The sequence below is a fragment of the Homalodisca vitripennis genome, unplaced genomic scaffold (assembly GCF_021130785.1).
Source record: "Homalodisca vitripennis isolate AUS2020 unplaced genomic scaffold, UT_GWSS_2.1 ScUCBcl_276;HRSCAF=1897, whole genome shotgun sequence".
In the NCBI taxonomy this organism is placed as follows: domain Eukaryota; kingdom Metazoa; phylum Arthropoda; class Insecta; order Hemiptera; family Cicadellidae; genus Homalodisca; species Homalodisca vitripennis.
The window spans coordinates 1-12934 of record NW_025776410.1 but is presented as its reverse complement, the minus strand read 5'-3'; the positions used below and the strand labels follow the sequence as shown (position 1 = coordinate 12934).

Genomic DNA, 12934 nt, shown 5'->3' with positions numbered 1-12934 from the left:
TATATATATATATATATATATATATATATATATATATATATATATATATATATATATATATATTGTTTTATGTTGATTGTTTCTATTAATTTTGACGCATGGCTTTATTCTTTTGTAATATACGATTTTTCATATTATTTATTAAGTTCTTCCTTCTCAAATATAAGAATTATTACACCATGAGTTTTTATTTTTATTCTTTAGTATAATATATTGTATGCTGTTTGATCAGTTATATTTATTTTGTGAAGATATATGCTATTTCTTTTATTTAGCTCCAGGAGCAGGGCTATTATATTTTAAATATTTTAACACATCCGTTAGTTCTATGATTTATAAGAGGCTTCTAGGTTATTGATTTGTAATGCTATGCCAACTGCTTACGTACAAATTGCCTAGCCTCACAAATACCTGAACTGCTATATCTATATGCTAGTTTTTACGATAAAGTAAATCCACTATATTTCCCAACTGAGTTTGTATTCCTGTGTAGGAATATTAGATTGAGTTACGAGGTAGCACTTGGTGCTACGGATGGTTGATGCTAACTCCTAATTATTTTTTCACCTTGATTATGCGTGGCTACGGACAATGGCTGAAGGAGATTGGATATATCCTCATTCTTAATCCGATAATTTCATATAGGAGCCACATTATCTTACTACAAAGAGGAGGACCATAGATGACTGTGCGTCTAAGGATAGCACAGCGCTGGTGGTCAGTAGAGTCCATGTCCCTACATACCAACCTTGAAATTCGTTGTACCAGGGATTATATTTCTGTGATAGACCTTGTAACTTACAAAAAAATTAATACTTTTATTGATTACTTATTTAATTTTGTTTTATTTTACCTACAGCATTTTGAATCCTGCAATTAACAAGCTCATTACAGAAGGAACATTCCTTGCAAACATCTAGTAAATCTTAAGGATATAAACCTTTAGTTTGTTATTCTTTCTACATCTACAACACGTACGATGATTTATATTCTTATTTACTTTGGAATATTAAAATCAACTATTGTAAAATACAATTTATTCTTTCAGGTAAATCAAAAGTTATTATAAGTGTAGTGTCAGCTGGTCAGCTGATTTAAAAATATAATTTATTTTAGTATTGTAAAAGATATATACCATCTGATTTGTATTGGTCATTATTATAAAGAATTATCATCCTCTCTCTGTAAATATAATACTATTATTTTGACTAATTACATATCTTTAATTTCTTAATTAGGGAATTATTTAGTAACATATCATTCCCTATATTGGTGACCCCGAAAAAAAGAACATATTATTCAAGACCCGCTTTTATTCACATTCAATGGAAGATTTGCAAAGGCAAAACGACATTTTGCGGACTCAAGTTGAAGATCTGCAACGTCATCTTCAAGGTCAGCAAGAAAACAATGCTGAAGAGATTCACCATTCTGATAACCAGGACAATGAACATGCGGAACCTGATATACAAACTACAGACTCTCCCCAACGTGTCGTCAATCGGGTAAGTGTCAAACTTCCACCCTTTTGGCCCGAAGATGTGGAACTATGGTTTGCACAAGTCGAAGCTCAGTTTACCATCGCCCATGTTACACAGGAGAATACAAGATTTGCATACGCTGTAAATCAGCTAGAAGGTCGCTACGCTCATGAGGTAAGGGATATAATTAAAGCTCCTCCTGTAGCCAACCCTTACACGCGTCTCAAAACCGAACTTATCCAAAGGCTCTCCCTCAGTACCAATCAACGACTAAAACAAATTCTGACGGAGGAAGAAATGGGATCTCGTAAACCATCTCAATTCCTTCGTCATCTACTATCGCTTTCCGGTAACACTCCAGTACATTAGGATCTTATTCGTCAACTATGGATCACTCGCCTACCATGCCAAGTCCAAGCAATACTGCAGGCACAACCTCAAGAACAGTCACTAGAGCAACTAGCTCATGTTGCTGACAAGATATTTGAGGTAAGCCCATCAATCCCTTTGAGTACAGTTCAAAGCACCGCAACTCCGAATGTAAGTGTATTTACTTTGCCATCTACAGTGTGTTCTCTCAACCGTAAAACTGTAAATATTGACTCAGAACTCACCTTGGTCATAAAGGAATTGACGGATAGGATTTCTCAGATCGAGACAGCACTCTCAGCTCATCATCCTGGATCTCGCTCAGACTTACACGGCCAGGATGGTTCTAAATCATTATCTAGCTCCTCCGATATATGTTGGTATCATTTTAAATATGGTAAAAAAGCTAATAAATGTATCATGCCCTGTAAATTTTCTGGAAACTCCAACAGCAGTCAATAATGGCGTCTACTGGCTGCTTAACTGGAGGACGACGCCTTCTCATCAGTGACCGGGTTACTGGTACTAAATTCCTCATAGACACTGGTTCTGATCTCTGCTGCTACCCACGTCACCTACTACAAAACAGACCATAACGCGTGGACTACGACTTGGTTGCAGCGAACTCATCACAAATTCACACCCACGGTTTTAGAAATTTTGGTCTAAATCTAGGTTTGCGACGCATCTTTTCATGGAAATTCATCATCGCTGATGTCACCATGCCCATCATTGGATCTGATTTTCTTGCTCACTACGGACTTCTTCCTAACTGTCGCAATCAACACTTGATTGACTCAACAACTAATTTAACAGTAAGATGTCAAACTTCTGATGCCTCTGTTCCTAGTGTGAAGACCCTCACCGAGTCTTCTCTATTCCACGCTGTGCTTGCTGAGTTTCCTACCCTCACTCGTCCGGCTGGAACACCTCGTGAGGTGAAGCATAATACATTACACTTCATCAAGACGACAACTGGCCCTCCAATCTCTTGCCGACCTCGCCGTCTTGCACCTGATCGCCTTAAAATCGCCAAAGCCGAATTCGATAGTATGGTCCAAGAAGGGACTGCCCGACGCTCTGATGGACCTTGGTCGTCTCCTCTGCACTTAGTTCCTAAGAAGACTGATGGTTGGCGACCGTGTGGTGACTACCGTGCTCTAAACGCTAGAACCATTCCTGACAGCTATCCGGTACGTCACATTAATGACTTCAATCATCAAATTCGTGGGTGCACAACATTTTCGGTCATTGATATAGTAAAAGCTTACACCCAAATACCAGTAAACTCTGACGACATCCCTAAGACGGCCATAACCACACCTTTCGGTTTGTTTGAATTTCCCTTCATGGGGTTTGGACTCAGAAATGCTGGACAGACATTTCAGAGATTTATCGACGAAGTGGTTTCAGGACTTGATTTTTGTTTCCCATACATTGATGTCATACTTATTTTCTCACAAACATCCGAACAACATCAAGATCACCTCCGTATCCTTTTTCAAAGACTCACAGACTATGGAATCCTTGTCAACGCTAACAAATGTGTCCTTGGATTTCCAATAGTTACCTTTCTAGGCTACGAAGTATCTGCCAGTGGTACTAGACCTCTTCCCGATCGTATCACCGCTCTTCAGAACTTCGCTCGCCCGGAAACTGCCAAGGGACTACGTCGTTTTCTGGGCATGATTAATTTTTATAGAAGATTCATTCCTTCTGCATCTCAACACCAAGCACCACTTCACTCTGCTCTTGCAGGCCTCAAAGGAAATCAGAAGATAACCTGGACCACCGAGTTAGAACAGGCCTTCATCAATTGCAAGGAGAATCTCTCTCAAACAACTCTGCTCAATCACCCTGACCCAAACGCTCCACTCGGACTTTTCACTGACGCCAGCACCTCATCTGTTGGGGCATGCCTTCAACAACTCGTCAAGAATGAATGGCAACCACTTGCTTTCTTTTCTCAAAAACTTACTGCAAGACAAATAGAGTGGCCCGCCTACTACCGTGAACTCTATGCCGTCTACTCATCAGTACATCATTTTAGACACATTTTAGAAGTTCAACGTTGTACTATATTCACTGATCATAAACCATTGACATTTGCTTTCCAACAGAGAAAGGATAAACTTCCTTCTGTTCAAGTCAATCAACTATCATTTATTGCCCAATTCACTACTGACATTCAGCACATATCTGGATCTGCAAACATCGTTGGCGATACTTTCTCACGTGTCGATGACATTTCAGGAATCACTAGTGTCGACCACTGTACTCTTTCGCAGGCTCAACGAGAGGACACTGAACTTCAAGATCTTTTGAACCGTGACACAGCATTGAAGCTCAAGAGAATCACAGTCCCTGGTTCAAACGTTGACCTCTTCTGTGACACTTCTAATCCTTCACTCCGACCATTTGTACCTGCTCCTCTCAGACGACTGGTTTTTGACTCTCTACACAACTTAAGTCATCCCGGCATCAAAGCTTCAGCTCGCCTCATATCTCAACGTTTTGTTTGGCCTAATATTCAGCGAGATTGCCGCACTTGAGCCCGGACTTGTCAGCTCTGCCAACGTGCCAAAGTTTCACGCCAAGTTCACAGTCCACTTGGAACATTCAATCCACCATCTGCTCGTTTTCGTCACATTCATGTAGACATAATTTGACCACTCCCACCAGCTGGCCCGTACAGATACTGTTTGACCGTTATTGACAGGTTTACCAGATGGCCAGAAGTTCACCCACTTCAGCAAATCACTGCTGAGGAAGTCGCCGAAGCTTTGGTGAACTGTTGGATATCCCGTTTTGGATGCCCAGAACGTATCACAACGGATCAAGGTCGTCAATTCGAATCTGGACTTTTCAAACGTCTCACCTCTACATTTGGGATTGAACGTCTACGGACCACCAGTTATCACCCACAACCCAATGGTATGGTCGAACGTTTTCACCGTCATCTAAAAGCGGCCATCATCTGTCACCCGGAATCAAGCTGGCTCCAAGCCCTCCCTCTAGTTCTGCTTGGTATCCGAAACGTATACAGAGAAGATTTAACAACGTCCTCTGCTGAACTAGTATACGGAGAACCCTTACGTCTACCTGGATCACTCCTTGCCAGCCCTCCGGGGATGGGACGCAGTGAAGACATCTCTGACCTTGTTGTCAGGCTGCAACGTCAAACATCTCGCCTTCAACCTGTCTCTGGCTCAGCTCACAGCAAACCTCAGACATTTGTCTTCCAGGAATTATCAACATGCACTCATGTTTTCTTACGTGACGATACTGTGCGTCGTGCACTGCAACCTCCCTACAGCGGACCTCACAAAGTGCTCAGCCGTGACGACAAAACTATGACCATCCAGATCGCAGATAGAAGCTCTAAAGTAAGCATTGACAGAGTGAAGCCTGCTTACATCCTACCTGACCCTTCCCCACAGCCTCAACCAAGAAGCGCCCACACACCGGCACCCAGCATCGGTACACCTGTTGCAGACCCGGACAACGCAACACCAGAGTACGCTACCAGATTTGGTCGCAATGTGCGTTTACGGCTTGCTCCCTGACTTCCAGTCTCCCTAGGGGGCTCATGTAGTGTCAGCTGGTCAGCTGATTTAAAAATATAATTTATTTTAGTATTGTAAAAGATATAGACCACCTGTTTTGTTTTGGTCATTATTATAAAGAGTTATCATCCTCTCTCTGTAAATATAATACTATTATTTTGACTAATTACATATCTATAATTTCTTAATTAGGGAATTATTTAGTAACATATCATTCCCTATATAAGTATAAAAATATAATTAATATACAAATACGTAACTAGTTATAAGTTATAAACACACTTGACTCAGAATAGTGAAATTTTTTTTTTATATCTAGTGCTCGTACATAAAATTGAGATTATTGTTAGTGAATAGAGCATCCGAGTCAGAACAACTCAAACTCTGACACATCACGTGATGTAGCTGAGACAGTAAACACATACCTACCAAGACAGTTGAAGATGTCTGCTAGGCATATTATGGTAATCTTTCTTCAGTAGGTGCCTACTAGATGTGAAACTGCAGGTACCGTAGTACTGTTCCGAAACCGAAAATATAAAATTACTTAAGGGAAAGAAGTTTAGTTTGCCTAAAAAAACTAATGGAGTCCGGTAAGACATTAAAATTGATTAAACTCTACAATACGAGAGAGCTCTGGTGTACGATTCAGTAACTAATTCATAAATGTCAAATTTATAGAATATTTTTCATTTCAAAACTATCATGTAAAATTGTTTAAATATTTTATTTAAAGAATTTAACATGATTTAGTCAAGCACTGATATTATTATTCAGCTAGCTTACACTAATTTAACTTAAATTTCAATATTTAGGCCATTAAAATACGTCAGAAAGAAGGCTGTTTGCATAAGTAAGAAGATGCTTCTCTTATATAATTTTTGATTTCTTATCAATTACTTAAAACAGGTCCTCTTCAACACTGTCTTCTTTCTTGTGTACGTTAAATTACAAAACGATTCTCTCTGTATTCTTTGGGTGCAGAGCGGATTATAAAGAGCCTACATCACACGCTTTAGAGTTTACAACAAAGTTCAGACGAACCTAATAAACCTAAACGCAAAACTCAAAGAAATAACACCACTTATTTGAATATTGTTTACATAGTATTAGTTTTTTTCACTAATTTTAACCGTTCTTATGTCTGTTACTAATAGTTGGATGTATAAACTGTTTTTTGTGAGAGTTCGAATAGCACAAGCTGTGATTTCTAAAAAGTGTTTAAACTAATTTATTTGTAAGTTCTGGTTCTGGTCCTGGCCATAATGTATACTGGTGGATTTTCCCTGACGTGCTCGAAACACAAAAACTGTTGTCTTAAACTAAGCTATATACTAAACAAAAACCTGTATCTTGTTGTTTTCTATAGATATACATAATTCGTATATATTATTATACCATATTTCAGCTGTATTCCTTATTTTCTTTTAATCTTGAATTGTGCAGACACGTCATTTCTTACGTTACGTCTATTAATAAAATGCAACAAAAATCCCGGTTGTGCTAATATAGTCTTAAATTTTATCGGTACAAATATATCAATAAATATATTTATGACATGCTTGCTTCAAAATGCCAGCTACAGACACCTTTGATATGACATTTTATTATACAGCTACATTTAAAAAACCTAGACAGGTCTACAATATAGTAAACTTATTTAAATGTCCCCCAAAAACTTTTCATAATCATAATTCACAGATTTATAACTAATAATATTAAATAAAGTATTTGGTCCAGTTTCTTTCAACTTTTATTCAGAGGGAGTAAATTACATTTCTGAATGGTGTAGTTTTTTGGTAAAGCCTATACCATTCAGGTTTAATTTTTAAAGTGCAAACAACTTAATGTTTATATTATAAGAATCTAAAAATGTTTTTTGTGTTTATGTTAATATTACTATTATTCAAAATGAGTAAGCTACCTCATGTGCTATGAAGTATTTATAATTTTTCTGTCTATGGAAGTAACAAATATATAAGTGCACGCTAAAATTGTTTAATTGAGAAGGTCTTGTAGCGAATATTGCAGCCAAATTGTTAACAACAATTGGTTAGCTAATTAATGTTACATGCTAATAGGATATACTTCTATGGGATTTTTATTCATGTGTACAAACCTACGATTTCTGGTTTAGAAACACTTCTGGCCCAAATTGGTTACATTTTAGCGGCAAATTATAATTTGCCTGAGTGTCCAGAAAAAATTTTACATGCATACATCAGTTTTCCTGAGAGCCCTATTTCAATGAAACACGTCTAATTCCGACCATTTTAATTAATTTCCGACCTTGAAAAAAACTTATTTCCAGAAGTGACTTACAACTGTATAGACCAAATTTAATGAGAGTTATTCAGCCCCTCGAGTCATGGGCGGTACTTTTGCTGCATAAATTATTGAAATGAACTGGACTTCAGCGACTTATGAGAAGAAGCTTGCAATATGTCAACTTTAAATACCAAGCATTATAGCACTTTTAAGATATTAACACTACGACCGCTGCTATTTGGAACTCCAAGTCAGCCGTAATACATGTTAACTGAATTATAGCGAAGTATATCATTTTAGAGTTTAGTTATTTGCAGGACTTGATATTACTCATGAAACATCAGCGAACTTTAAGGGACAATTGGTGTAGCCTTGGTGTGTAACCTTGTAATAGACCAGTGACTGGAAACGATTCCAATGTGTACCCATAGGTTATTAAAAAATCCTTCTATTTCAAACGTATTCAACATGGGAGAGACAAAACGGGTACTATCGAGTAATCGTCAAAATAATGAGAAAAAATAGGACATTTTCCCAACCGTATGGATTCATTTAAATTCTACTAAACAGTGTTCGAAACAAACAAAGAGGCGATAAGAATCCGCCTAAAGAGTACTGAAGAAAGAAAGTTACTCATCATAGAAGAGCAGTAGCCTCAAACAGTTGAAAAGGTATTAAGCTGTAGTGATGAAGGATTTTCAAATATTTTTTTGGATATTTCGTAGAAAGATATGGATGAAAGAATTTTTACGGATTTTTCGTAATATTTTCAGAACTTTACAAAAAAGGTGATATTATTCGAATGTTTTTAATTATACGTAGTCTAAAAGTTATATAATTTAGTTTAGCCTGTTTCCTAACTTGCTCTGCGCATTTAAAATTTATGAGCACAGAAATATGTATGCCTTAAATCGAGTTTTTAATTATACTTGAATTATTATTACTTCAAAGCTTCCTAAAAATCTTGCAAAATGTTTATGAGAGGTTAAGACGCATACATAATATATTCATTAGGGACTAAACTATTATAAGGCCAAACGAACTATTTGAGATATGGTCATAGTAGCTAAAACAATACCTACCATGTAGTAATAATATAAACCCATAAATATATTAAGCAAGATTATACCGGTCATATTCCATTGTGTTCCATACGTTTTGTTATATAAACAAAAAGAACTCAACCATTACGTAATATGTTAAGAACGAGGAATGATACTAAATTCTTGAGGACATACAAGAGACTGGAAACATACTTTAACTATCTTTCACACTACCGTGGTTTCGTTTAAAAAGCTCTCACTGGTGGGTTTAAAAATTACCGGAGTGAAAAGTGTTTAAACGAACACCAAAGACGTACAAAATCCCAGGCCAGCGGCACTAGTTGTAATCGATTGTTTTTGCAGAAAACAGTTTCAACTCTAAATCGTCTAAAATATACTGTTTGTAAATAATTGTATTACAAAATATGCAAAGAGTATCTATAAAATTACTAAACAAACAAATTACAAAATGGGAAAAATCTTGTTATACTGAACATGTCAGAAAATAATTCCAAATCTCTATTTCACATTATATTATATAATTTGTTTTAACTAAGCATATTTATTACTCTATAATTTAGTACCATAATTGTTTAAAATATTGGTCAGGAATCTTTTTAATTTTAATATAAATGTAACAAAATACAAAACTTTTAATGTAGAAAAAAATCAATAATAAAACCAAGTTCGTAAATAAAACTACCTTTATGTGGTTGTAAAATAAAAAAAGTTTCATCTCATTTTTAAAAAACTTGACATAATTAGTGTAATCAAGACTTCTTAAAACTATCAAGCTCAACCAATGTACTAAGATTTTTAAAAATATAAATATTACTACAAATTTCCTTTTTATTCCCAAATAAAAATTGTAATACCGGCATATTATAGCTGATAATCAAATCCGCAATAAGAATGTAACACACATCCATGTAAATTAATGCTATTCCAAATTCTTTGTGGTTTTCTTCTTAGATGAAGTTACTCTTTTATTAAAGTAAAAGTGTAGTTATTTAACATGATTTATTCTATGTTCTTTAACTAAAAACAAAAATAACTAGTCTAGTTTATTTTAGTTAAAGACTATCTATTTAATAACTGTTATTTCCAGTAAGACAAACCGTTTGCCGAGCCACATTTATATACAGACAAGTAAAATAAACAACCAGTCATTAATAAATAGTATTACAATTGCTGTGTGCAGAAGTAGATATGACAGAAATTAAGTGTAATACATCGCTGATCCTGATGTAAGTTTTATGGAAAATGCTTATAAAATTTAAACTTTTAACCGTGTAACGTTATACAGTGAGAAAATTAATGTCCATTGAATTATAATTATTTAGATGTTCTAAACTCAAAAAATTACAACTTACGCCAAATATTGCTTTCATTTTCAAAAAGTAATCGTTTATCTATTCATATAACGTCAACTATTCATAGGGACAATGCAATTTCTGCCCTTTATTACGTAATTTAGCAGCGTTTTTAATATTTATCTGTCCATTATGAGATCTTTTTTAATTACCTGATGGCCAAATGAAGCATATATATAATCAAAGCATTATTCAAGAAATATTTTTTTACTGTATAAGAGATAGTTAATATCTTTATAAGATTGCTTAAACTAAGTATTTATTTCCACTTAATACTTAACTCTTATATAATCCCAATTTTAATATAGGATAAAGTAAGTAGGAATAATTTAGTTAATAAAGTTTTTGGAGTAGTAGCTGGAATAGGAAAATAACGCCAAGAGTAGAATGTCCATTTTAAAATCTACATTTACACATGTAGTTCAATATTTACATAGATTACTGCATTAGAGATATCTTAGAATGTTTAATGAATGTATAGAGTAAATACAAGACGATTTATTTCTTATTATTCCGACTAAATTAATCAGTACATACATTCGTAGAAACTAAACAGAACATTTTTGGAAAAAACAAGTAATTAGGAACACAAATTATTGTTAGGTTCACTAAATATACATTCTTATAAATGTTCTCACTCTCAGATCTATGATAACATTCACTTTAGTATGAGAGAGATGTCGTAGCACACATATGCAATAGTTATTTGAGTTGTTCTTTGAAACAATAGTAAATACCACAGAAACATTTTAGTAGCCTTCAGATTCATGAAAAACGTAACAGGTTATATATCTAATAGTTTACGGCATTTGTATCTGAACATTTATAACTCCTGAGCTAAAAATATTGAAAAATTAAACATAAAGACAAATTCTGGTTTTTTCAGTATTTATTAAAATTGAAATACTAACGAAGTAGTTTTAGTTATGAACGAATGGACTTCTTCACACTAGGTGAAGATTATTGTTACTTTTACCCTGGAGTTGATAAGCTGAGACATTAACTACTACTGTAGAAGATGTCGCCTAGCCACATTCTGGTAATACTTTCTTCAGCATGTACCTAATAGATGTCCACCTTTTGCATTACTATGCCATAAATTAATATTCATATATTGCATTAATGATGCTATATAATCCAAAATTATTTTCATGAACCGGAAATTAAGAGGAATGTTTTAAGCATTTTAAAATTTCAATGGATTCCAAGTACGGCATTGATAACTGTAATACTTATATTGTGCAATTTCTGTATCGAGTACTATGGGAAAGTACCAAACAAAAATGGTTTAAACCATTTTTGTTTCATAAATGGGTTATCTTACGGAATAATTTGACAAGTTATTCTGTACACTACTATGCCTCACTAGTTAGGTATTTTTATGCTACTCACCTCGAATACCGGCGAACATGTCAGCAGTTGCAGATATAGCTAAGGAAAATTGTTTTCTTTTAAAAATGTTCTATGTTCTCTATCAATATCTGTGTACATCAGATTCCAAAAATTAATATGGCCGTTTATATATTTTTGGAAAATATTAGGTTGATTCTATATGCTCGGTTAAGGGTTACACTTGGATAATTAAAAAAACAGCGTACAGCGCAATTTTTACTGAGAAGCATACCGATGGAAAATTTATGAGTAATCATCAAATGATTTGGGATATATGCAAGTAATTTAAAAGATCTACAAACACTTAAATATACTATTTTAAATTCTCAATCACGTTTGCTTGTGTTTTTTTAATTTATTTTTATATGTAATTATTCTATTAATATCCCAGATATATTATATGCACTGGTCTAGGTAGTGATCGTATACTGTGATAAATTGTAGGATAAAACCAGGATGTGTAAATCTGCCGTAATTTTGAAAGGGCGGCATATGAGCACAGTGAGAGGCAGTCAGGATCTATGATCTATGAGGACAAATAAAAATAACTTTCACTGTAGGTCCTGGTACCTAGATCTCTTCTCTGGAGCCTCAGCATCGTGTTCCGTTTGTGGTATCGGTGGTTCTCCGATGGTGCTGCGGTCTAGATTTGATTTATAAATATATACTACTGAAAACAATTTCCGAAACATTTTAAATATCCCGAATCTTTCTTACCTGTTGTGTTCAGATGGGACATAAGAGAATTTCGATGTGTACTTCTGTTACGGGTCATATCAGATGGTCTCCGTTAATAAGATTGTGGTTCCATATTTTATTCCTAGTGCAAGTAAACGTTTTTTTTTTTTTCTAATTAGTATATCCGTTAATGAACCATGTTTTATTATGCTCAACTTATTTTCCCTAGTCTGAGGGAAAAACTTTAGACGATTATAAGGCAAACAGCCTTGAGTTTCGTGAAAGTGATGAAATCTTTCACTCCAATGACTTAAATTGATTCAGTCTGCAATAATTTACTTTTTGGTGCGGCGTCGTATTTTAAAAGTTACAACCGAAGTTTAAACACATTTTAAGTGTTGTGTTTATAAAAATAATAATTGTTTTATTAAACAACATTTAACTCCAACTGTCCTCCACGTCAGTTATAGTGATATAACCGTAGTCAACGCAGATTGAAAAAATAATTAAGCTATTTTCAAGCCAATTATTTGTTATCGATATGTTTAAAGAATAGATAACAATTTTTGTATATCTACAAAGTGGAACCTACGAAACATTAAACATGGTAAATCATTCATTATAAAAATACAATTGTATCACGAAAACATTATGTTTTGCTCAATCCTTGAATGAATATTTAACATTTCCCGAAACTTTTCTATTGTTGTTTCCACTAGATATAAGTACTTTAAATGTGGATTACTGCTACAGAAGACATATCA

General features: G+C 34.7%; 2 protein-coding genes across 2 annotated transcripts; both read left to right on the top strand.

Moving 5' to 3' along the window:
- Positions 1–2572: 2572 nt before the first annotated feature.
- LOC124370545 lies at positions 2573–4402 on the top strand. Its single transcript, XM_046828833.1, has 2 exons — positions 2573–3043; positions 4139–4402. Exons 1-2 carry the CDS (start codon positions 2573–2575, stop codon positions 4400–4402), a joined length of 735 nt encoding a protein of 244 aa, XP_046684789.1.
- A 384-nt stretch (positions 4403–4786) lies between these two features.
- LOC124370544 lies at positions 4787–5416 on the top strand. The gene has a single exon (XM_046828832.1). The coding sequence runs from the start codon at positions 4787–4789 to the stop codon at positions 5414–5416; it is 630 nt and encodes a 209-aa protein (XP_046684788.1).
- The last annotated feature ends 7518 nt before the right edge of the window (positions 5417–12934 follow it).

Excerpts from the sequence above, each read along its gene's own strand:
- LOC124370545 (XM_046828833.1), top strand. The coding sequence starts at position 2,573 with ATGCCCATCATTGGATCTGATTTTCTTGCTCACTACGGACTTCTTCCT. Across the intron at positions 3,044-4,138 it reads CCATTCCTGACAGCTATCCG|GCTCAACGAGAGGACACTGA; the intron begins GTACGTCACATT and ends ACTCTTTCGCAG.
- LOC124370544 (XM_046828832.1), top strand. The coding sequence starts at position 4,787 with ATGGTCGAACGTTTTCACCGTCATCTAAAAGCGGCCATCATCTGTCAC.